The following is a 25,686-nucleotide window of genomic DNA, read 5'->3' as shown; positions in this document are numbered from 1 at the left end:
TATATTATTATCAGATAAAAAAAAAAAAAAACACCTTAATGGAGTGCGTATGTTTTTTTTTAAAGCACATTTAAAGATTTTATGCTAATCTTGGTGTTTCCATCCAGTATTTTTTTCTGTGATATCCCAAAATTCTCACACACACACACACACACACACACACACACAAATAAAATAAATAGAAACATAGTTAATTAGAATCTTCCAAACTAATTTAACAAATTTGATAACATATTATAACAAACATTTAAATAATCATTATTTACATTAACATTAATTTGATGTTTTGATAATAAAATTAATTAATGTTTGAATTATTAACATGCTCTAAAAGTGTGGCTGTAGACATATGGCTTTCATGATCGTTGATATTAAATCTTTATTATAGTAAACATTATTTTTTATATTGCCTAATGGAAAAAAGAAATAAAATATATACTGCTATTAATGTGTTGATGATTTTATATAGCTTTTTAACACTTTTAAAACAGCATCCCTAAATCCTCATTAAAATAAAATAATTTTAGGACATTTTAGGATCTTTTTTAGTGCAACGTGAAATCAGTTTCATGACAACTAACCACATTTCCTCTCTAAATCCTCATGATGATAAATATATAAAAAATACATATTTGCATTCTCCATTGTCATTTTAATTAAAGTTAAACAGGCATTTATTTAATTATAATTACACAGCAATGCAATTATTTATATATTTACTAATCATTAGTTAATTTGAGATCCTTTTTATTTAAATTTGCAATGACAAATACTACCATCATATATAAATACTTTGAAATATTAAAATAATGAACTATTGAAATAATATTTGATCATTTTCCCCCATTACATTGGCTTGAAAATGTCACAGTGCAAAAAAATCGTAACGATCCTAAAAATACACTTAAGTTTCTTTCCAAAATGCTCGACACTTTCAACACTTTTAATACTTATTTTAGTATTAATAGTATGCAATATTTAATATAATAGATCGAGATAAGGTAGGAGAGGCCGTGCTGTATAGTGAATGAATCACGGCTGCAAACCCTTCACTCATAATTCATTACATAAATAATAAACCGTATATTTTGCTGAAGTATGTAACACATGGAACTGTATTGAGACTATATTATAGATTGTTTATGTTGCTAAGAGTGTCGCGCACTGATACACAGAACCGTTGGGTGAAGCGCTCTTAGCCGTGCTTTATTGCAAATTAAACACAGCTGTTGGCCAATCAGAATCAAGGACTGGAACTAACCGTTTTATAAAACAGTACAAAGCATCTCTAAGGCATATACTAGTGATTTCTCCATGTGAGGTCACATGACGTCCTGCTGATGGAGGTCAGAGGATCTGGACCGAGCGCTGGTTCTGTCATCGTGACATCAAACCCTCGACACTAAATCCAGTCGCTCGGGTTTCGCTCTGCAGGGGACCATCAGCGGCTCTCAAACACAGTTAATTGGCCTATGAAATGAGCGCACACACACACACGGATGTGATACTGACCAGAAGGGGAAAATGATCAATCTCGTCCCGAAGAAGATCATACTGAACACCACAAACAAGAAGTCACATAAACGCTGGTATCTGGCGTAGTTTGCCAACTTTGCAGCCTGCAAGATAAAAAATGAAACAGAAAAATATTCATCAAAAAACAAATCATGTTGCTTTGGAAAAACATACACTAGGATAGAATTACTCGTTTACTCATTTAAACACAGTTTATTAATATAAATCATGCAGAACTGAAAAATAAATAAATAAAATACAATAAAATACTGGTAATTTCTTGGGAATACGTTTTTTTTCCCTTGATTTCTAATTATAAATTCACTCAGTGTAGTTTTTATTAACTAAAAATATATACAAATATAATTAAAAACCAAAACAAATTTTGTTAATTGAAATAAATGTCAACTTAAATAAAATCTAAAAAAATATAGAACTTATTTTATTTAGGAAAGTTGACAAGGCAACATTTGTCATTTTTGTTTAGTTTAAATTGAAGTATTAAACTGACTAAAGCAAAAACTGAAATTAAAATTAATTAATAAAAAATGAATAAAAACTAAATAGATATATACAAGCACTAGTAAAATAAAAATAAAAACTGACTACAACTATAACTAAAATTAAAATGACAACGGACAATTTGAAAATTCAAAATATTAATAAATACTATATTAGCATATTAATGATACTAAAATAACACTGCATCAACTGTCATTTAAATGCTAATAAAATCATATACACACACATACATATATATATATTATACATCACATTATAAATGTAATGTATAATATATATAAATATTACAATAATATTAAAAAATACTAGTAATTTTAGGTGCAATTTTACATCAAAGTCTAGTTAAATGTTGATTTATAAAGCAATTATTCATGCATCATTGAGAAAAAAAAGGTCATGCGGGTAGTTATGCATAAAATGTCACATGGCCCCTCAGTTAAATGCTAGCTTATGAATATAAGATGACAGAAACAGCGCTGTTGCATCGAACCGCAGGCACTCTTACCTCCAGCAGGAAGTCTGATGAGTCGTGAATACACATGACCAGACTCCCCACACGCAACATGTTATTTACATACGAGAAACTGATCAGGCTGACCGTCGCCAGATGATGAACGAACATGATGAGGAAATCCTGCAGAAATACACATGAAATATGTATAGCAGCACGACATGAAAATACGATGCAAATTAAATACAAAAGCACAAACACAAGTCAGATTTGTAACTTTTCCTTTCAGCTCGACAGAAGCTGAATTCTCCAGGTTGTTTCCGCCGAGTCAAATAAAGAGGAACAATATCTCTCTGTTATGATTCAGTCGCTGTAAGTTATTATACAAATCTCTCAGCTCATAATGGTCACCGCCGCGGGTCGTGTCTTAAACAAATAGCCGAGCCGCACCCTGAAGACGCTCGCTGGCGTTAATTGTCTTTACGAGTGACTCTAAACAGTGAGGCGTCAAGAGACTGACGGAAAAACAACAGACAGAAAAGCCATGTGCGTCTGACAGCTGCTGATTCAATCCCACGCTCTACTTGTGTAGTTTAAGGCCTTTTCCTTCTCTAACACGCCGACCTATTTTAAACCGTATCACATGACGGAGCTGCTGTCGAGAACAATGCTTTGTTAAATATGTAAAACAGCAGGAATTTGACCTCATAAACAACTCCTTTGAATATGTCTGATGTGAAGGGAAGTTGAGAAGTGAGAGAGAAGTGAATTAAATAATGGATCAAAACACAATAGGAATGAACAGTTGCCGTTTGATCCATCAACGCTCACCTTTCTTTTGATGTCTGTGAACTGTGAGAACATGAGCGACCAGTAGAAGGCCAGTTCTGTTATATAATAATAATACAGGCCTGAGGTCAGCACCTGCAGGACACACACACACACAGATTATAGAACAGATACTACATCTGAGCAAACAGTCAATATGCCAGGTGATAAATAAAAAATCCATTAATTAAATTAAATACACAATAAAATACAGAATAATAAAAAAAATTGCATTAAAAAAAATTAAAAAGTGAAAGCAATTGTAGGATCATTGAGATTTTTTTGTAAAGTGAAACTTTATTCATGACAGTGCAGTTACTCCGTAAATTCTCATCATTATAAAATTAAATAATAAAATAAAATACAGAACAAAAATAAATAAATTAAAAACAAAGCAATGAAATACACTCACTGGCCACTTTATTAGGTACACCTTGCTAGTACCGGGTCGGACCCCCTTTTGCCTTCAGAACTGCCTTAATTCTTCGTGGCATAGATTCAACAAGGTGTTGGAAACATTCCTCAGAGATTTTGGTCCATATTGACATGAAAGCATCACGCAGTTGCTGCAGATTTGTCGGCTGCACATCCATGATGCAAATCTCCCGTTCCACCACATCCCAAAGGTGCTCTATTGGATTGAGATCTGGTGACTGTGGAGGCCATTTGAGTAAAGTGAACTCATTGCCATGTTCAAGAAACCAGTCTGAGAGGATTTGAGCTTTGTGACATGGTGCATTATCCTGCTGGAAGTAGCCATCAGAAGATGGGTACACGGTCGTCATAAAGGGATGGACACGGTCAGCAACAATACTCAGGTAGGCTGTGGCATTTAAACGATGCTCAATTGGTACTAAGGGGCCCAAAGTGTGCCAAGAAAATATCCCCCACACCATTACACCACCACCACCAGCCTGAACCGTTGAGACAAGGCAGGATGGATCCATGCTTTCATGCTCTTTACGCCAAATTCTAACCCTACCATCTGAATGTCGCAGCAGAAATCGAGACTCATCAGACCAGGCAACGTTTTTCCAATCTTCTATTGTCCAATTTTGGTGAGCCTGTGCGAATTGTAGCCTCCGTTTCCTGTTCTTAGCTGACAGGAGCGGCACCCAGTGTGGTCTTCTGCTGCTGTAGCCCATCTGCTTCAGGGTTCGACGTGTTGTGCGTTCAGAGATGCTATTCTGCATACCTTGGTTGTAACGAGTGGTTATTTGAGTTACTGTTGCCTTTCTATCATCTCTAACCAGTCTGCCCATTCTCCTCTGACCTCTGACATCAACAAGGCATTTTCGTCCACACAACTGCCGCTCACTGGATATTTTCTCTTTTTCGGACCATTCTCTGTAAACCCTAGAGATGGTTGTGCGTGAAAATCCCAGTAGATCAGCAGTTTTTGAAATACTCAGACCAGCCCGTCTGGCACCAACAACCATTCCACGTTCAAAGTCACTTAAATCCCCTTTCTTCCCCATTCTGATGCTCGGTTTGAACTTCAGCAAGTCGTCTTCACCACATCTAGATGCCTAAATGCATTGAGTTGCTGCCATGTGATTGGCTGATTAGCAATTTGTGTTACCAAGCAATTGAACAGGTGTACCTAATAAAGTGGCCGGTGAGTGTAAAGTAAAAAATTAAATGATTGTTTTTTAAAAATGTGCATAATTCAATTCAATTCAATTCAAGTTTATTTGTACAGCGCTTTTCACGATACAAATCGTTGCAAAGCAACTTTACAGCAAATTAAGTTTCTACAATATTTAGTGGTAGCTTATCAAATGAAAAAAGTAAAAGCAATAGTAGGATCACTGTGATTTTTTTTAATGTGAAATTTTATTCATGACAGTGCACTTACTCCCTAAATCCTCATTATTATAAAAAATAAATAAAATAAAATGCATGAAGTGACAGCAATTTTACGATCTTTACATTTTTGTTTTTGCAATGTGAAATTTCTTTAATGACAACTAAGCACATTTACTCCCTAAATCCTAATTATATTATTATAAATTTAATCAAATATATTTTTGCATTCTCCTTTGTGATTATCATTAAAATTTTATTTAATTACTATCATACAGCAATGCAATCATTTATATACTAATTATTTCATTTTAAGATGACGTCATTTATATTTGCAAAAATTCGACAATGACAAATACTACCACGTAGAGTTGGGTACCGAAACCCGGTACCAATATGGCACCGGTACCTATGTAACCGGTATGTACTAGAACCGAATCTGAACGCAGATTTCGGTGCCTCATTTCGGTGCCATGCCCGAGCAATCGATTGAAATATTTGTCCTCTGGTTCTCCGAAATGGACGTAAGCATCATCATCACTGACACCGCACGTGAAAAATAATTTCCCGACTGAGGAAATTATCCTAAACGGCAATGCACGTGAACTCAAGTCGGAAAGCTCTAAAAATACAAGTTCAGGCACTGGAACCGTTTTAAAAGCATCGATTTGAGACCAGTATCGAGAAAAAAAAAAAAAAAAAACGATACCCAACCCTACTACCACGATATAAAAATACTATGTTAATAATATAATAAATTAAATATATACTACATAATATTTTAAGTATTATATATAATTTATTGAATTTTATATATAATATACTATTTATATTATAAAAATGTTTTACATTACATTGAGTTAAAAATGTCGTTAACTTAATGTCATGAAAATAATATCACAATGCATTATAAAAAATACTTTTCACTTTCTTTACGCAAAATATAATTGATTTTCTTTTCCATTTTTTATTACAGAAAAACACGTTAACTAGTTTCTTTTACATGCTCTTATATTGTGGACATTGTGTTCGCAAAATGTACACGTAATGGGCAAAAGATTCTTGAAAATGTCAAAGTTCACTGTCAAGATTTAATTAAACCCACATTAGAGAATAAACAACATTTTAAGCGTTACCTGATAGGGGTAATTGTACCAGCACTGTCTCGTATCCCACATCCAGAGAGACTAGAAAACACACACACACAGTTAATTGATAAATCATATAAATACACTCCCAAAAAAAGTCATATCTGTCTGTAATTCTACATCTTGCAGTTGTAAGTCACCTGCCACAGGAAACGGATCCCATATATAAATATACACAGATAGAATGTAAACCTCCACCTGCAGAGAAATCAGAGAAAACAAATGACTGAAACTCAAATTCATGACTGCATGTAAGAGGAGCCACACAGTACTGCAATCAGACAAGGAAACACTGAAAACAATCCCATTAATTCAATCAAACCGAGGCCTGACTTTACTGCTGAATCACAGAGAACGTAGGCGGGCGGATCTTTTGTTTGACAACAAATGCATCTGAACAAAATCACATAAATCAGGAAAGACCCCATACGGCTGTTTCCAAAATATAGGACGACAGATGTAAAAATTTCCCATATGAAATCACAATAACCTGTTCTACCAACTTCAACATGCATTTATACTTTTACAGCCTGTCTAGAGCACTTACAGTGAAAAACTGTGATTGACAGAAAAACTGACCAATGGAGGAGGAGTCTCCACCCACCACCCCTCCATGAGTACTTTTCCATTCAATTTCCATTTAACCTTCAAAATATTCATCAATAAAGATTTCTAATGAAGCAAACCAAGATGAATTATACTAGAAACTGGAAGCATGGTGTAGTGCAAATATTGTTGATAAATTCCTCATTACTTTGAATAAAAGCGTCTAATAAATGAATAAATGTAAATGTATAAATTTCACAATGGAATTTCCGAATGGCATTTTCATTTTATTCCCGAGAAACTGTTAATATGCTAAATGATGAATAAAATAAGATAAAAAATAGAATAAAATAAAAACTGCATAAAATACAAAAAGTGAAAGCAATATTGTAGTGCAAATATTCTTAATTTATTCTATCAATAAAAGTGTCTAATAAATGAATAAAAATTGACCCTTATGACTGGTTTTGTGATCCAGGGTCACAAATGTTAAAACTGATGCCATCTTTTCATATGGTAGAGCACTAGCATGCATGTGTGCTAACAGCAAAATAAAAAAAATAATAAAAAAATTTGAAACCATACATGCTCTCGCAAAACTTGGTTCTTGTGCTGGGTTTGTCCTGGTTCCGCCGGTGTCGAAACCATCGCTGGACCTTCCGCACGTCCCAGTCCAGCTGCTTAGACAGACCCTCTAAGTGCTTCGAGTCTGGGGACTGAAACAAACAAAGACAAATAAACCGAACATGTATTCATATTGGCTATGGAAAGCATAATTATGAAATTATGAATACACTCTAGCTAGCATTTGATTTATTTGTCCTAAATACACACAAGCAATTAATATTTTCACACTTTTTACATAATTTGACGACAATACAGCTAAACTGGAAATGGCAAAGAATTATTATTTCATAAAATTATTAATAACTCAATTTACTTGATTTTACTTTGCTGTATTCACGTCTTATATCTCAAGATCTTCACTGACACATTTGTATACTAATAAACTCATAATAAATAAAGTAATAAAACATTATAAAGTAAATAATTTTTTGAGCCGAAAATTATGTTATAGGCGTAATTTATGTTAAAATGTATGTAAATCACAATAAATATTGAATAAGTTACATTTATTTCACCATTTCTTTTTCTTTATGTCAGTTTTAAATTGAAGTAATATATTTGTAATGGATTTTGACAAAGTCTTTAAAGTCAGGGTCTGAGACAAAAGTAAATAAATTCTAGTTTTCATAAAAAAAAACCCCCAAAAGAACAGAAATGAAAATCAAACCCTGGAACATAAATTGGTTAAAGTTAATGTAAAAATGTGTGTAAATCACACAATAAATAACGAATTAGCTGCATTTATTTAACCTTTTCTTTATCTTTATGACAGTTTTAAATTGAAATAGTATATTTATTATGGATTTTTACATTGCAAGTTTTAAAGTCTGGGTCTGGGACAAAAGTAAATAAATTACAGTTTTCATTAAAAAAAATTTAACCTAAATTGCTTTAATATAAGAAATAAAATACTCAAAGATGCCTGAAGTTCAAGAAAGACCTACAGAATAACCAGCAAAACGACAAATGAAAGTGAGCCAACATATTGACAGCTTTCTTCTGGCGACCAACCAAAGTGATCAGTTCAGATCTCCACCCAACAACACCAGCTCCAGAGCTGATGAAGACGGTTTACAGCAGCTCGACAAAACAGGCCTTTGTAAAGAATGTCACAACTCTATTCACCTGTCTGCTAATGTTAAACCTGTTTGAGCTGTATTTATAGTCAGTTTCTAGACTAAAGTTGAAGATATTGCTCTGATGGCCTCATAAAACACACACAGTGACAGCAGAGGATCAACAGGTTCATAAAAGAGAAAACCCAGGGATAATAGACTGAAAAATGCCTACAAATGGGGCTGAGAAATGTATTTTAATCATATTTCACCAGTTTACTTCACATTGAGCCTCAGCTTTGGTGAATGACTCTCTCTCTCATGGCTTAATTTTCCATGACGCTGCGTTAGCATACCTTCGTGATGGATGTAAACACTTTCTCCAGGACGGCGTTGGGCTGAGCTCTCCGACTCAACTCCATCTGGATCTGAAGGATGGAGGCACACGGACCCGCGATATACCTGCGGGACGAAAGCAGAGATAAAACACCTTATCCTGCACCATCAAGACAGAATTCGAGTGATTTACATACCGCTCCTACTAATCTAGATCAAAACCAAATACATAAACGGTTTTGCAGATTTTATTTTTATGTTGGATTGGCAAAGTTTCTCCTCTTGAAGTTTTCAAGGTACAACCACCGAAATCTGACAGACTGATCTGACATGTTATAATCATGCTATCAATGTGCTAAAACGTGCTAGCAATGTGTTAAAGGGGTCCTATTATGCTTTTTCACGTTTTCAACTTTAGTTTCAGAAGGCGGGCTTTCATTTGATACAGGAACTATTCGAGCCATTCATGCCAGACTGGGGAGAGAGGTGTTGTAATAATGTAAAATATGTGAAAAATAATGTGTTTTTCGAACAACCTAGTATGAGAGCCTGTTCTAGTACACCCCCGAAACAAAATCAAGACTTTGTAAAAGAGCATAATAGGACCCCTTTAAAACAAGTTAACAACATGCTAAAACATGCTAGAAACGTGTTAAAATATGTAAGAAACATGTTAAAAAATGCTAACATGTTAAATCATGCTAGCAACATGCTAGCAACGTGCTAAATCATGTTAGCAAGGTGCTAAACCATGCTAGCAACATGCTAGAACTAAACTAAATTTTAAACAGTATCTACTCCTAGAGTTTTTATGCTGAAACCCCAAACATGTTAACAACATGACATGCTAGCAACATGCTAAAACATGTTAGCAACATGCTGAATTTGTTAACATCAAGCTAAAATATACCAACAACGTGCTAAATCATGCTAGCAATGTGATAAGAAAAGCTAACAAAGTGTTCAAACATGCTAATTCATGTTAACAATGTACTAAGTAGGGCTGGGACGATAAATCGATGCAGAGCAGAGATGCTGAATCATTTCTCGATTCATGATGCATCGATTTATTTTCCCAGCCCTAGTACTAGGACATGTTAACAACATGTTAAAAAATACTAGCAATCTGTTAAAACATGGTAGCATGCTAATTCATGTTAACAATGTGCTAAAACATGTTAACAACATGCTAACATGCTATCAACTTGCATAAACATTTGAACAATGTGCTACGTTAAAAACTTATTGAGTTTGAGTAAAACCTTCAAACTTCTCAAAGTTATTTCAAACTTTCAAACAAGGCTTTGTCAGGCCAGCATTAAAGTTTGTTCACAAACTTTACTCATCTAGTAACTACTGTCCTTCTACTCAAACAAATCTATATTTAAAGCAAATTAACACAATTAAACAACATAGTTCTAGTAGAAGGTGCTCAAATAGAGGAAAAAAACAACAACAAAAATATCCCAAAACTTACAGTTAATTAAAAGTCTCCGGTGAGATAAGTGATTAATATGATAAACTTAGTGGCTAGTTTAACTAGTTAGCGCCGAGACGGCAGCATTTCTGACGCATTACAAAAAGCCATTGATTTGACTAATGCAAAATCCAGTTACATTCCTAAAACTCCACCAAATGCAAAAGAAATCAGCCTGAGTCCATGATTAATGAACACCAGAAGCTGCTGATGAAACTTAAGGACGGGAACATTTACGAGAGTGACACTTCAGATTGGATTGAATCTATAAACAAATTAAGGAACGAGCACTGGCGGTAGATAAATCTTACATCGTCAGGATAGGTTTATCTCACACTATCAAGAAATCAAATAAGAATCAAATGCATCCATGTCTGTTCACAGAAGTAAATCAATGGAAACTTACGGCTTTTATATCATTACAACAGGAGTCAGGACTGGGTTTTCTAAGAAACCATGCAAAAAAAAAAAAATGTGGATGTGAATTTTGGGCGGGAAAATCTGTTTGCCCAAACAATTACAGATAGGCAAGTATTTAGGGATACCTGTTGCAAAACATGCATTTTTGGCAAATTAAAAAAAATATATTAGTGACACAAAAATCACACATTAACAGCAAAACTGCCAACAGAGTTTCTGTAATTCAGTTTTTTTTAAACTGTATGAAACGGTTTCATTAAAACTTTCTGGACACTTCATCATTACTTAAAAATGCTCACTAAAATGTATGTTTTAGTAAATTTTTTAAGTTTTAGGAAAATATTACCGTTTACTTTTATTTATTGTTAATTTGGTGAAATAAAATAATTGGAGAAATTGTGAAATAAAATAAAAATATTGTAGCATTCATTTATATAAAAAACAATGTGGAAAACATTTTTTATTTCAGATTTTTATTGTATTTTATGTTTTACATTTAACATTTTGAATGCACTTAGCATTAATTGATATTTGATCAAAAAGATGGCTTCTGAAAATAAATACAGAAATACAGGCAAAAGACAGAAAAAATATAAACTATATAATAAATATAAAAAAATAAAACTCTTTCAAACACACTAGCAAAAACAGGTTGCTCCTAATACAAAATATTTAAACAAAACTTTTCATAATTCCTCATCATGTTCAATAAAACCATCTAATAAATTAATAAATGGAAAAGTATATATTTCACAATGGAATATCTGAATGGCATTTTCATAATATTCCCAAGAAACTGTTAAGATGCTATATGGTGAATTTCTTTTTTTATAATAATAAAATAATATAAAACAATTGAACTAAAATAAAAAATGTGCATGAAATGAAAAATTTAAAAATAATTAATTATTAGCACTATTTTTGGCAAAATATTTGGAAAATTCTGTCATTTTTTTCTGTAATAAGTTTCTGTAATTCAGTTTTTTAACAGTTTCATTAAATGATTTTCTAAACACATGTTCTTTCATCATTACTTAAAAATGTTTATTGAAATGTAAGTTTTAGTCAAATATATGTAGGGAAATATTGCTTCATTTACTTAGATCTAATTTGGTGAAATAAAATAATAAAATATTGTAGTGTTCAATATTGGTCATTTTTATTTCAGATTTTTACTGTATTTTACTTTTACATTTAACATTTTGAACCAACCATGCAACAATGGCTATTTGGTCAAAAACTCTTTCAAAAAAACAAACAAACAAGCTCACAGATCGCTCCTCGTGCAAAATATTTAAACAAAGCTTTTCATACCAACAAAAATGGCAGTTAATTGTGGTCAAAGTTCTTAATAGAAAACTCGCTCCACGTCTCTCCAATAAAACCGGGCCAGCGAGCAGCTTAATAAACACACCGCTCCGTAATAACCCTACACGCTCACTGGCCGTAGTAGAAATGTGTTGACAATGGTTGTTTTGACCAGTTCATTAACCCAGAATTGGCACACGCGGGTGAACTATGTCTCCAGCCCCGTTAAACTGCACCGCCGGCCCACAGACACTGCATGCTAAACTGTGGAATCTGACACTCGCCATAAAAAGCTAACAATATGTTTTAATTAAAACAGGGGGGAAAGACATTTTGAGCGTCTCATGGCGAAGTTAAGCATCTTTGCAGAGCACCAGCACACTAAGGCTAAGGCACAAACAGAGTTGTGTAAAAAGTGACGTTCCCTATTTGACACATTCGCAATATTCCCTTTGCGACAGCAAGGTCAAAGTGACACTTGGGTCTGAACTAAACATTAGCCCGCTGACTGAGACGACACTAAAATCTCAGCTAGTTTAATAGTAAACAGACGTTTTGAACAATACAATCTCGGTTAATCTGTGAATGCCAGTCTCAGCAAAATCTCAATCACTAAAGCTGCCCCAGCCGGACTTGGCCTGTTGAGTCACATGACCGTCTGTGTTTTGTTTCAGGCCGGTGGGCTGCACTGGTGGGACGTCTAAAGACACAAACTGTCAGCTCCAAGAGAGCAGACTCCACGTGGGATGAGGGCTTTTCCTAGTCTGAGACAATAGAAGGTCTTGTCACTGCACACACGCGATCTTTTGTTGGGTATAAATTAAAACCTGATCCATGTGCACAACTGTCAGTTTAAACTGCAAAAAAAATTGTTCTTCATTAGTATTTTAGTCTGGTTTTCCATTACAAATACCAAACATTTACTTGAGAAGGAAGATTACTTATATGACAAGATATTCTTGTTTTCTGAGAAATGCATGAAAATTAAGTTTAAACTTAAAATTTCTTGCGTTACGTTTTAACCAGCGGGACGCTCTGCGCTCTTTTTTTATTGCCTTTCACACAATTTAGTAATCATCGTAAATTAAATATAATTTAAAAGCTTAAAAACTCAAATTATTTCTGTGAAAACCATTTTGGAAATGTACTTTCTAAAAATAGTGAAAAGTGAACTCCTCCTCAATTTACTGTAATATTTTATAATCAAAACTTTTCATAATCTTGACAAAATGCATACCGTTGGAAAAGTCTGATTATCAAGATTCCATATTTTGTGGTAGAAGTAATATTGCGACAGAAATTTATAAATTTGTGACAGGAAAATGCATAAAAATTCAATGGAGTTTTGGTGTCATCGTGTAGCAATTTTTGGTATAATGCCTAAATAAAATCTCACAGGAAAAAACTTCATTTTTTTAATATCAACCTCAAATTTGGAACATAACTTATTTAAGCATATGGCTTTGATTTGATAGCAATTTCAGATTCCAATATATTTTGTAAAATATTTATTTTATATAAAGTAAAAACGTTTTAGTACAGTACATTTTCTTTACAGTAAACTTAAACTTCTATAACTTTTTATACTTAATTTTTAACAAAATGCACTTTCACTGAAATTCACTTCAGCAATAACCTGCTGATTGTCTTCTGTAAACTTAAAGCAAGAAAAAATATCTGTCAGTGAGAAACTTGTTGGAAAATATAAATTTTGGCATTTCTATTTGGAAAAACTAGTGGCATAGAAATTACTTGAACAGCAAAACCGCCAATAGAGTTTCTGCAATTTTTTTATTTATTTGTTTTTTAATTGTATGAAACTGTTTTATTGATTTTCTAAACATTACTCATTCATCATCACTTAAACATGTTGACTGAAATGTAATGTAAGTTTTACTAAGTTTTTTTTAAGTTTTAGCAAAAATATTTGCTGTAAGCAAATATCCGTCAGTTGGGTGAGAAAAATCATTTTGTTTTCCATTCATGTTAAGTTTATTTTTCTCACCGCACTGAAAGGTTTTTTTTTTGGTTTCAACAATCTAATTAAATTTTTATACATGTTTAGAAAAGAAGACTTAAGTCATGCTTCTCAAGTAAATGTATCTTGATTTAAAAAAGTTTATTTATCAATACTGGAAAACAAAGCAATACTGAGGAAGAACCTCACTTCTTTATACAAACTATGGGAAGTAGAGCATTTCCATGCTGGTTTGAATGAAATCACAAGGTTTTGAAGAGCTTCTGAAACAAACAATGATGACCCAAAACTAAGCGGTAACAAGCAACAGCGCTGAAGCTCTGATTCAATGTGAAACAGGATGAAGTGAGGCAACAGCTCAGGGTCAAAAGCTGAATGCTCGATTCATGTGGATCACATCACTGCCGTCACACACATCATTTCTGGCACAGATTTTGCTGATGCTGTCATAGCAGGGATTCTGAATTGTTCACGTTTTGCCTGTTGTGTATCAGGCATGTGTTCAGTGCTGCATGCAACCTCGCCATGCCAGGACAACCAGCTAACAACGTTTGCCATTTTCTCACTAATTCGATTTGAGGCTCTGATAAGTGAAACATGACCTGAGCGTGTCCTATGTGGGTGGAGACTTGTTCTGTGTGTCTCTATGTCTCTACCGGACGTAAAAGCAGAATATGACACCTGCCCCCGAAAAAAAGTCTGCTCAACATGACCCCAACAAAAGACTACAGATAATTCAATGACCAATAAAACTATCTGACAGCTCAAGGTTAAAGGGATAGTTCACCTAAAAATGACAATTCTGTCATCATTTACTCACCCTCCAAACCTGTGTGAGTTTCTTTCTTCTGCTGAACGCTAAAGAAGATATTTTGAAGAATGTGGGTATCCAGATAGTTGACGGTAGCCACTGACTTCCATAGCATTTCCTTCTATACTATGGAAGTCAATGGCTACTGCCAACTGAGGGCGAGTAAATGATGACAGAATTTTAATTTTTTTGGTGAACTTTCCCTTTAACTTCAAATAAAAATAAAGAGAATTACATTTTGATAATCTCATCCATAAGAATTGTCAATGTTAAATTCTTAGAATAAGCTTAAAGATATGGATGTAAATTTTTACCAACAATGATTAGATTTAATTACAATTCTTTACTAAATGTAATGCACCAGAAAACAAGAAATTTGGGTACAATTCAATTCAATAGAGATTCTTTACAAAATTAGGTCAATTTGATTACAGTTTTTCACTAAATGATGTGATGCTTCATGGAATCAGACTTTTGACTATGATGCAGTTCAAGAATCAAGATTCGGGAGATTCTTTAAAAAAAATATGATGTGCATGTTGTTCAACATTACATCCGATAATTACAATTCATTTCTAAATAATGCAATGCATAAAAAAAAATCAAAAACTTGGTCACGATTGGATTAAATTACAATTTTGTACTAAATGGTCATGATTAGATTTGATTATTTTAGTACAATTCATAAATTAAATATCATTTACATCATTGTGGAATACTTACAAAACCAATAACCATGTTTTACATTTACACCACATTTATTTAAAAAAATAAAAATCCCAACGTCATTAAAACCAAGTGCAACCAAGATTTAATATTTGAATTCCTGATGGTTTTGAAATGGTTTGAAACTATTAACGTAACCATGTTTTTTCCCCCCTACATTGAAATTTTGGGCCACTAAAAAAATTATCGCTTAAGTGGCTTTCAAAAAATTCATGCATAATTCATCTTTTTCAATGCAGGATGAAAAATTATTTTAAAAAATGCTTTTAAACTCAAGTTAGTAAAGTGACAGTCGGAATGGTCGTTCTGAATTTATAGTTTTTGATTTAATCTTAAGTTAGAAACTTTAAAATAGAAAACCCTGTCAAATTCAAAAGAGGTTGCAGATGCTTATATGTTCCAAAAAAATAACTCACGTATCCTATGTAAAAAATACAATGCAATGAAATATATTAATTGTTAATTAAATGCAATGATGTAATCAAACAACCTGCCACATATTCATGATGACCAAGCATGTAATTTAAAACCAAAGGCAACGTTTGACTCAGAAAAACCCAGTAGACCCACAGTACTAGAGCTGTTTAGAGCATTAACTATTCAGTGACAGACTGAACTCTAGAGGGAAGGATCCTGGAAACAGGTGATGACACATTTCCAGAACCTAAACCTCTAGAGCAACAGCCCTGTGAATGCCAACATGATCCGATGTTATCGGTACGACAGTTGAACACATTCCTTTGAGAGAATGAGCCCAAACAAGTGCTGTGTGAATAAGACCTTGTGAGAGAGAGAGAGTGTGTGTGTGTACGTGTATAATCATTCTGGTGTGAATGAAGGTTGAATGAATGTTTTGAGTCCTCAGGAAATAAAGAAACACAAAAAGCGTATGCAATTCGTGCCAAGAGCACAGTGACACACTTCAATTGAATGTCATAAATTTTGTTGTGCCTGAAAAAAAAAAAAGGTGAAAATCTGGGGAATAATGAAATAATATAATATCTTATATAATAAGTTAAAATAAATATTTTTATATTTTTATACAAATCTATTATAATACATTTTATATTTTTATAATAAGCTAACAAAATTGTAAAAGAGCATACATTTAAGGCAAAAACTTTTTTTTTTTGACCAGATTTTAGGCTGTTTGGCTTTTCATAACATGTTGTGTCAGACTAGTGTAAAGAAAACATTTAAAATACACTTTTAAGTGTTTATTTAATTGTACTTTATCGATCTGCGCCTATATATTTCAATTACAATACATATCTTCAAAGGCGTTTTCTCAAAACGAGTTTTATCCTACACTTTCATAGCATTTACAAACACCAAAATTTACAGTTTTGTTCTTAATTATATTCTGAAGGTTTTTACTGGGGTTTGTTATATATCATCAGTGTTGGATGTAACGCATTACTAAATAATTTATTACTGTAATTTAATTACTTTTACCTTAAAAAAAGTAAAGTAAGGGATTACTCTTAATTTTTCTGTAATGTAACTACAATGACTTCAGATGAAATTGCATTAAATACTGTATAGACTATGGAACAATTCTATATAAATCAATAGTGGATTTAACATCAAAATTTCAGTCAAAATTTCTAATGTTAAAATGTCTGTTTTGAATGTAACTCTCTCCCTTTAAATACTCTGGTCAGCTCAAGAATAATTTACACAATTCTATATTATTAAAAGCAGTTTCATGTCTATCCTTGCATTGTTCAACTGGTCGAGGTTGATATGGGATTTAGAAAGTAATTAGTAAAGTAATTACATTGTAGAAAATGTAATTAGTAACTAGGGATGGGTATCGTTAAGGTTTTAATGTTATTACTACTCTTACCGATACCGCTTATAGTATTACAAGTAAGTTAAGTAATTACAGTTTTCACTGTATGTATTCATAGATTAATACTTATTAAAGCTATAACATAATTCAGATTAAGAGCTGTGAGTGATTTTGTCTTTGCATTTTGTTGTTTGATTAACTGATGGCCCAAGCGCCAGTCTGTCACGTTAAGACAATATATTGACACACATCGGATTTTCTTCCAACTGTTCTCGTCCACTTAAGACATAAAATGTGTTTATTAAGTAAATACTCTCCAAGCCGGCCATTTTGACATATTTTGTGTGTATTTCATTGTTTAGACACGCCCGAAGCTCAAAGTGAAAATTAGCTTGTCCGTTTTGGAGCGTGCACACAATAAATGTATGTGTGTTTTATTAATTTCTCCAGTACCGATAGCAGAACCGTTAACATCAGAGCTTATCGATACTCCGGTCTTTCATAATTTAGCCCCGGGACCGATTAAATACCGGGTTTCGGTACCCATCCCTATTAGTAACTAATGATTAATTTGCTTTTTAGAGGAACTTACCCAACACTGTATAATTTACCTGATTTTATACAACATTCTATTTCTAAAACATGGTGAAAAAAGTTTTTCTGGCTTTTGACAGTATTTTCTGAGTTGTGAAGTAATAAAAAAAAGATATCCCCTCTTTAAAATCCTTTAACTCTAATATGTCAACAAAATGAAACAAGGACTGTGAACCTGAAATCTGTTAAGTTCCATAAAAATTTACCGCTAGTACATCAAAAACTCCCATAGTTAAAAAAAAAAGTCTCTGGTTTAAATGTTTAAAACCTTGCAAGTCTGTAACTCTTCATTGCTTAAAGCACATCAACACTATCTGTGGTCGCCACTGATAAATAAATGAAGAGAGAGACTGCTGAAGTCATCCTGACCGAATGCATGCAAACGTCCCCCTGAAACCAGACCAACCCCCTCTGGACCAACTAGGCTAATTGGCCTCCTCAGAGGCTCGGTCAGACCCCAGACATGAGGACACTGTGAAACATGACAGGGGTGTGTACCTGACAACGCTCTTCTGCGAAACCAAGTCGGCCAGCACAACAAAAGAGGCCTGATTCACCCAGAGTCAATGTAATATGTTCATGCTGGACACTAATCGACCGTCATAAACCATGAATCAGCCCATAAACCGAACGCTCCCCAAGAGATATACTGAACATTTATGAGTTCTTCTGCAAGAATGAGGTCTGGCGGGATTCGCAAAAACTTGCTTATCCACAAACGAAGCTTTAGGCTTCCCTGAAGGTAAATCAAACAACTAAACAATGATGAAAAACTCGGGGAAAAAAAACCTGGAACACTCAAATATAGAGAATGTTTATAAAAAAAAAAACTAAAAAGAGCATTTCTCATTTCCATTTAGTTTAACTTAATGCGCTAAAATAATTAAAACTGAAATAACAATGAATAAAACCTACATAGACATGTTAATAAAATAGCAAAAACACAATTAAATTACTAATATTTTATCTAAAAATAACATGGAAAATATATCAATTAAAACTAATTCAAAATACTAATAAAACCTATTTCAATTAACACTGTCTAGTATGTAATTTGTATGTAATCTAGTATGTAATCTGAAGACTGGACCCAAAACTATGGAAGCCACTGAATAAAAAATAAAACAAGGTAATTGTGACTTTTCCTCAGAATTGTGAGTTATAAATTCAGAATTGTGAACTATAAACTTGCAATTCCGAGAAAAAAAAAGTCAGAATTGTGAGATAAAAAGTCGCAATTACCTTGTTTTATTTTTTATTTAGTGGCGGAAACGGGCTTCCATACAAAACAAAAGTGTCAAGAAAATAATTAACTTTTTCATGCCTCAATCTCATTTTCTGACATTAAAACACTTTTAAGAAGAAACCAAACACATTTGGTGAAGCCTTGTGTCTGAGTTAGTTTCACTGATTCTGTGGACTGGTTTCACTCGCTATTTTTAGCGCATATTTTAAACAGTTTCAACAGAACTGGTGCGACCAGACTCCAAACCACAAATACTTTTACCTCAACTGGATCAGTAAGAAGTAGTTTCTCCTAACAGGTTCCTCAAGATACTTATACTCCACGTCAATGAAACCTAAAGCAGCCAAACTAACAAAAAAGAGGTTGTTTTGGACGTAATACCTTGGAGTTCCATTCAAACACCATTATACATGAATATAGTCATTATTGAGTAGAATGCAAGATATCAAAGCACCACAGTTCTGCTTGTAGCCATAATGAACCCACTTTTTCTCATGAACACTGGATTTTAGACGTCAAAAATTAGATCCAGATCTCAGCTGAATCGAACATTCAGCTGAGAACGCTCTGGAATGTTTCTAGTCTATTCGTAGTCCTAAATCTAAAATATTAGTTCAAGACGTTGAATGCGCTTTGTGCAGAAACCCAACAGCGGATAGAGTGACGCTGGCTCTTACGTAACAGAATCGTGTTATGACAGAGAGCCTGAGGTTTGGTGTAACTTGCATAGCAATTTGCCTTTTTTAAATGTTTAGTTTTAAATGAATAGTTCACCCAAAAATTCTAAATTTAGATAGTTTAGAAAAAGATAGTTTAACGAACCTACAGAACTTTAAGTCATTATTAACTTAGCACACAAGCGGTTTAGTGTTTTTTCAGAGCTTGACAGCACCGGTCCCCATTCACTTTCAGTTTATGGAAAAGAGCAGCGTGAACATTGTACCAAATGTCTCCAGTCATGTTCCACATAAAAAAAAGTCAACATCAAAGGGTTTGCGGAAAAACATGAGGGTGTGTAAACTTTGACAGAAAAGAGTAGGTCATTTTTCAGCGCGCTATGCCTTTAAAACCAAGCTTTCCTACACTGACACACAAATGTTCCCTTGAATTCAAAGCACATTTGAGACATGACACTGTACACGTTTTATACAGTACATGCATCACAGGCTCTTCTAAAGGTGTGGTGTTCAATTCTGACACTATTTCCAGATATTATGCAAAATCAACATTGGGAAACTCTAGAAGATCATCACACGTGTGCCTGCACTTCTGCTCAACAAGGAAGTCTGACTAAAAAGCATGCTTTCTTTAAGTGAGAGTGCGGTTGTAAAGGTAGGGATGAAAAAAGGACACATAAAAAGACGTTTAAGCTAAGAAAAATAAATGCAATCCTCTTAATAAGTCGAGGCCTTAAGCTGGTCAGCTGACAGATGCATCAGGCTGAAAGTTTATAACCCGAATTTCTCTCATGTTCAACCAGCCCAAATGGACTTCAAAACAACCTTTTTTTAGACACGTGCGTGCATAAGCTAAACTTTCAGTATTAAGACGCGGGAAAGCATGTGATGTGAGTTTAAAAGACTGAAATGTATATATCACTTGAGGTTAGACAAAAGTTTTGGATGGTCTCAAAGGCGTCCAGTCAAACTTAAACCATACCTCTCGAAAAAGATCCGCACTGCGAAGATCCCCAAGGCCAGCGGCAGCGCGGAGAGCAAGTGGCCGGCTTTCGGGTACTCCACCCCGGGCGCAGGGTCGGCCAGATCCGCCCAAGTGACATTGTGCGGAAGCCAGAAGCGCTCGTTCCAGAACCAGGCTGAGAGCGCAGCCATGTTAGCAGGAAAACTAGAGATTCAGAGAGAGAAGAGGACGCAGAGAAAGACAATTTGCGGGTGGCAAACGATTCACCGCCCCCTTTCTCCCTCTCTCTTCCTCTGGCGTGTGGACTTGTTGAAGGTGTTTCCACACCCGTGATGAGGCTGCACGAGGAAGTGTACTGATCCACCGCGCGATGCGCACTACGTAGAGCACAAAACATGTTACGACACAAAATGCTCGTTAATAATACATAACGCATATGGCAAAGTTAGGTATTATTGCTCTAGCGTAGAGTTTTAGGATATGGTCTCTCATGTATTTTTGGCTGAAACTAGTAACTAGTGATATCCGAATCAGAACTTTTTATTCTTTTTAATTTAATTTGCTCAAACTGATTCTGAAACACTAGAAACTGTTGCGTTTCGCATATTATCAACGAGCTATTCTGATCGAAAACGTAGTTACAAACTGCAGTATTTAAGCAAATAATTCACTCGAATAAAACAGCTCTTTGAATCGATTCTTTAAGCGAGCCGAGCGAACGAAGCGATTCGCTAGAATGAATCATCCCTGTCGACACATAATCATGACAACTTCACTGCTTGTTATATGTCGCCTCATTGTGGACAAACTATGAACAACAACAGTAACACAATTAATTTATTGTTTGACATCAGCCAAGAGCTTAAATATGTCGACATTTACCACCTGGAAATAATTCATGAATTTAAAATAAAGATCCAACACAAACTATATAATTTTAATGTCTACAGCGGATCTTCAATGACTTAATACATTTTTAAGGTTTATACAAACTGCCTGTCACAGAAACTATTAAAAACATATTTTTGCCATTTGAAATAAACATTTGCTGAAAAAAGCCTCGTAAACCTATAAAAAAAAAAAAATAGCCTAAAAAACTATTTTTTACGTTTATTCAGTATTAACATGATCAATGTACAAAAACTATATATATATACAGTGTTGGGGAGTAACTAGTTACATGTAACGGAATTACGTAACTTAATTCAAGCGATGAAGGATTTCGAAAGTCTGACAGTAATCCGTTGAATACTACTGTAAGGTTAACCCTGCCTGGTTTACATGTTTTAAAATGATAAACAGTTGAAAACATTAGAAATTTAGAAAAGTAATAAAAAAGTAATCAAATGTAATCAGTTACATTACTTTAATAAAGTAATTGAAAAGTTACACTACTTATTACATTTTAAGTATGGTAACTTGTAATCTGTAATTACATTTCCAAAGTAACCTTCCCAACACTGTATATATATATATATATATTTAGAAAAGGCAACATTTTTGTTTAGTTTATGTTGAAGTACTAAAACACTTAAATTTTAATGAAATTAAAATGTTTGATTACATAGACACACTGACAAAAAATTATTACAACTTGGACTAAAATGAACTTTAAACAGAAAATAAAACGAATTCAAAATATTAAAAACATGAATAAATGTACGCCAGTTTTATAAGCTGCAACTATCAAATCATTAAAAAATATAGATGATCACGTTGCTAAAATGATCTATGCTTACAGTAATGGCTGATTTATGTTTCCATAACAGTTAACGGTAAGTGCTCTGTGACAAATCAATTTGACCTGCAAAGGATTTCATCAAGTTGCAGTTGTTTTTGGCACTTCACTTAAATAGGAATAATGCCTCAGCATCTTCACACTGATCCTGTTGGGACCCTCTCCGATCATGAAGGCTTTCTTCATCTGTAAGAAAACAACAAAACACAGAAGTTCAAGAGAAACCCATGATGCTAATTTTGCAAATAAAGATAGTATCAGCTGGTGATACTTGCCCTTTCTGGAGCTCCTGCGACAATAAAAAGTCACAGCAGCAGCCACCAGCAGAACAGCAGCAGCAGCAGCAGCACATATTCCTGCTACAGCAGCTGAAGACGGACCTGAATCTGGAACAAAAGACAAACAATATGCGATATCAGCAGGTCTGAGAGAGTCCATGTGAATCTGATTCGGTTTAAAGTATTATTACTTGCCTATAAGGCCTGCATACCTAACTAGTCTTCTACCACGCTACAATCCATCACGCTCCCTAAGGTCTCAAAACTCTGGACTTTTGGTAGTACATAGGATAGCAAAGTCCACTAAAGGAGGTAGAGCTTTTTCGCATTTGGCTCCCAAACTCTGGAATAGCCTTCCTGATAACGTTCGGGGTTCAGACACACTCTCTCTGTTTAAATCTAGATTAAAGACACATCTCTTTGGCCAAGCATTCAAATAATGCATCTCATAATCTTGTACTGCAGTTATATCTGATCAAATGCACATTATTATTCTTTAGTTTGGATTAAACAAATCAATTTTGCTTGGTTGGAACAGCAGCTACGCTAACTATGTCTCTATTTGTTTCTCCGTTTTTGCCTAACTAGGATTTACACAAGCTTCAGTCCGGATCCAGAACACCTGAGAAGAGATGATGCCAACCCCTCAGAAGACCTCAGATGATGCCAACCCTGAAACAACATACAGAACTACCACATTTTGCTATAAGTTTGATTGCATCATATAATAATTGCTGTTAATAGTGTTCATCGTCTGTTTTATTACGTCTTAAATTGATTTTTCCGTACATTTCTGCCATATGTACATTAATTGACAGTCACCACTGATAAGCTACCACTAAATATTGTAGAAACTTAATTTGCTGTAAAGTTGCTTTGCAATGATCTGTATCGTGAAAAGCGCTATACAAATAAACTTGACTTGACTAAAGTAGTACATGTTTCATAATGCTTTGGTACCAAGGCATCAAGGTACTGAAATAAAAAGATGTAATGATACCATTTTTCTTTACAGTCCTGCCATATGGCCAAAATTATACTTACTAGTGACAGAAACACTGAAGCTCTTAATGCTGGTGGTACTGTAGCGGTTTCTGCTGGATTTGATCTTTAGATGATAAACTCCAGAGTCTGTGCTTCTGGTGTTTGTGATGGTCAGAGATCCAGTCTGATGATCCAGCTGCAGTCTGTCTCTGAATCTCTCATCACACTCATCATCTGTCCAGATCTTACTCTGATCTCCAGTGATTTCAGCGATGAGAGTATCATTAAAAAACCACGCCATCACATCATTTGGTTTTTTTTCTTCAGGAGTGTCTAAAGTGACAGATTCTCCCTCCGTCACTGCCTTTCTCTTCATTCCAGCAGCAGGAACATCTGAAACACCAATCGAAACTCTTCAATAGGAACAAACTATTTAGCAGATTCATTTCTTGGATCTTAAGAAATTCAGAAGAAACAACATTAAATGTGCAAAATAAAAAATGAATTGTGCTTAAAAGAATTCTGTCGATCTATCTTTATTCATACAGACTTAGAAATGTCTCTGCAGAATTAAAAATTTATTATTGACCCATACATGTATTACACATAGACATGCATAATGTAGTTTGTATTACTACACAAGAAACAAATTACAATGTATTACTACAGAAGAATATAAATTAGTGTTTTATAATTTCACCAAGCACTTTTTGAATAATCTTGTGATCATAATATGAGAAAATATGACATTAACATTATTTTAGGTTTCTTTATCGTCAATCTGTAAAGCAACATTTATCGAGATTCTGTGCTTATAAACACAGTTTATGTGCTTATTGTACAACAAATCCTCTGCAATTTGGAATCCAGTAAACTAAAAAACAATGAGTATGAAATAACAGAGCAATTTAAATGGTGGTCAGACGAGAAACTGACCAGAATAAAACTAAATCCAAAGCTAATAACTCATCAGTGGACACACAAATTGGTTTAAAGTCATTGTTCTGGTACTGTCTGAAAGCAATTCTGAATGTCCGTATTATGATAAACATATTCATTCTGTGATTTGAACACATATAACCTGCTTTTAAACATCCACTAATAACTCACCATGGACAACAACATCAAAATCCTTTCCAGTGTGTCTGCTGCTGAAGACCTTTAGATGATAAACTCCATTATCTGAGGTGTTGGTGATCGTAAGATCAGCAGTCTGATTGTCCAGCTGCAGTCTGTCTCTGAATCTCTCATTACTACCTTCATGACACTGAACATCTGTACAGATATCACTGAGATCTCCACTGATTTGAGCAATGAAAATGTCATTAAAATACCATTTAACTCGGTCTGGTTGGTTTATTATAATATTAGTGTGCAGAGTGACTGAATCTCCCTTCATCGCAGACACCGACACTCTGTCTGCGCCATCATCAGATGCACCTGGAGAAGAAATAAACAGCTTATTATAATTCTCTTTTTAGATAGAAAGAAAAATAAAATAATAATTATGAATATTCCATATACATTTCACAGACCCTCAGGTGCCTGACGAATACTGTCCCTTCAAAATACCTATTCGAAATATTTCTTTCACATATATCATTTCAGTTCCCTTTCATGGGAACTTCGAACTGCGTCCTCTAGGGGTCGCTATGGGGAACGCCTCGTCGTGACCCGTGTCTGAAGCATACATTGAAAAAACACCAACTTGTTGGCCGGCGACAGCCATGACGTCACTACCGGTGCGACTATAGTATAAATAGGCGCCGGGAGCACACATCATTCTCTTCTTCGTCTTCACTGACCGGTCTGTTTGAAGCGTGCATTCCAAAAAGCAAAGTAAGAGCTTTTTCTTT

At 34.3% G+C, this 25,686-nt stretch overlaps 1 protein-coding gene and 1 pseudogene across 1 annotated transcript in view; both read right to left on the bottom strand.

Annotated features, from left to right (window-relative positions):
- cers5 (ceramide synthase 5) overlaps nucleotides 1-21,537 on the bottom strand; it is a 24,610-nt gene extending 3,073 nt beyond the window's left edge. The window contains exons 1-8 of the mRNA XM_016525544.1: nucleotides 20,849-21,537; nucleotides 8,855-8,960; nucleotides 7,402-7,532; nucleotides 6,411-6,468; nucleotides 6,259-6,309; nucleotides 3,320-3,412; nucleotides 2,543-2,671; nucleotides 1,513-1,619 (exon numbers count right to left, since the gene is read on the bottom strand). Coding sequence (XP_016381030.1) covers nucleotides 1,513-1,619; nucleotides 2,543-2,671; nucleotides 3,320-3,412; nucleotides 6,259-6,309; nucleotides 6,411-6,468; nucleotides 7,402-7,532; nucleotides 8,855-8,960; nucleotides 20,849-21,021 — 848 coding nt within the window. The 5' untranslated portion in view covers nucleotides 21,022-21,537. The remainder of the gene's footprint in view (nucleotides 1-1,512; nucleotides 1,620-2,542; nucleotides 2,672-3,319; nucleotides 3,413-6,258; nucleotides 6,310-6,410; nucleotides 6,469-7,401; nucleotides 7,533-8,854; nucleotides 8,961-20,848) is intronic.
- A 948-nt stretch (nucleotides 21,538-22,485) lies between these two features.
- LOC107718475 (uncharacterized) overlaps nucleotides 22,486-25,686 on the bottom strand; it is a 63,556-nt pseudogene continuing 60,355 nt past the window's right edge.

Source organism: Sinocyclocheilus rhinocerous, unplaced genomic scaffold, assembly GCF_001515625.1.
Source record: "Sinocyclocheilus rhinocerous isolate Xijiao unplaced genomic scaffold, SAMN03320098_v1.1 scaffold92, whole genome shotgun sequence".
Classification (NCBI taxonomy): Eukaryota; Metazoa; Chordata; class Actinopteri; order Cypriniformes; family Cyprinidae; genus Sinocyclocheilus; species Sinocyclocheilus rhinocerous.
Note: the sequence above shows the minus strand (reverse complement) of the source record. Positions and strands in the feature narration are given on the sequence as shown.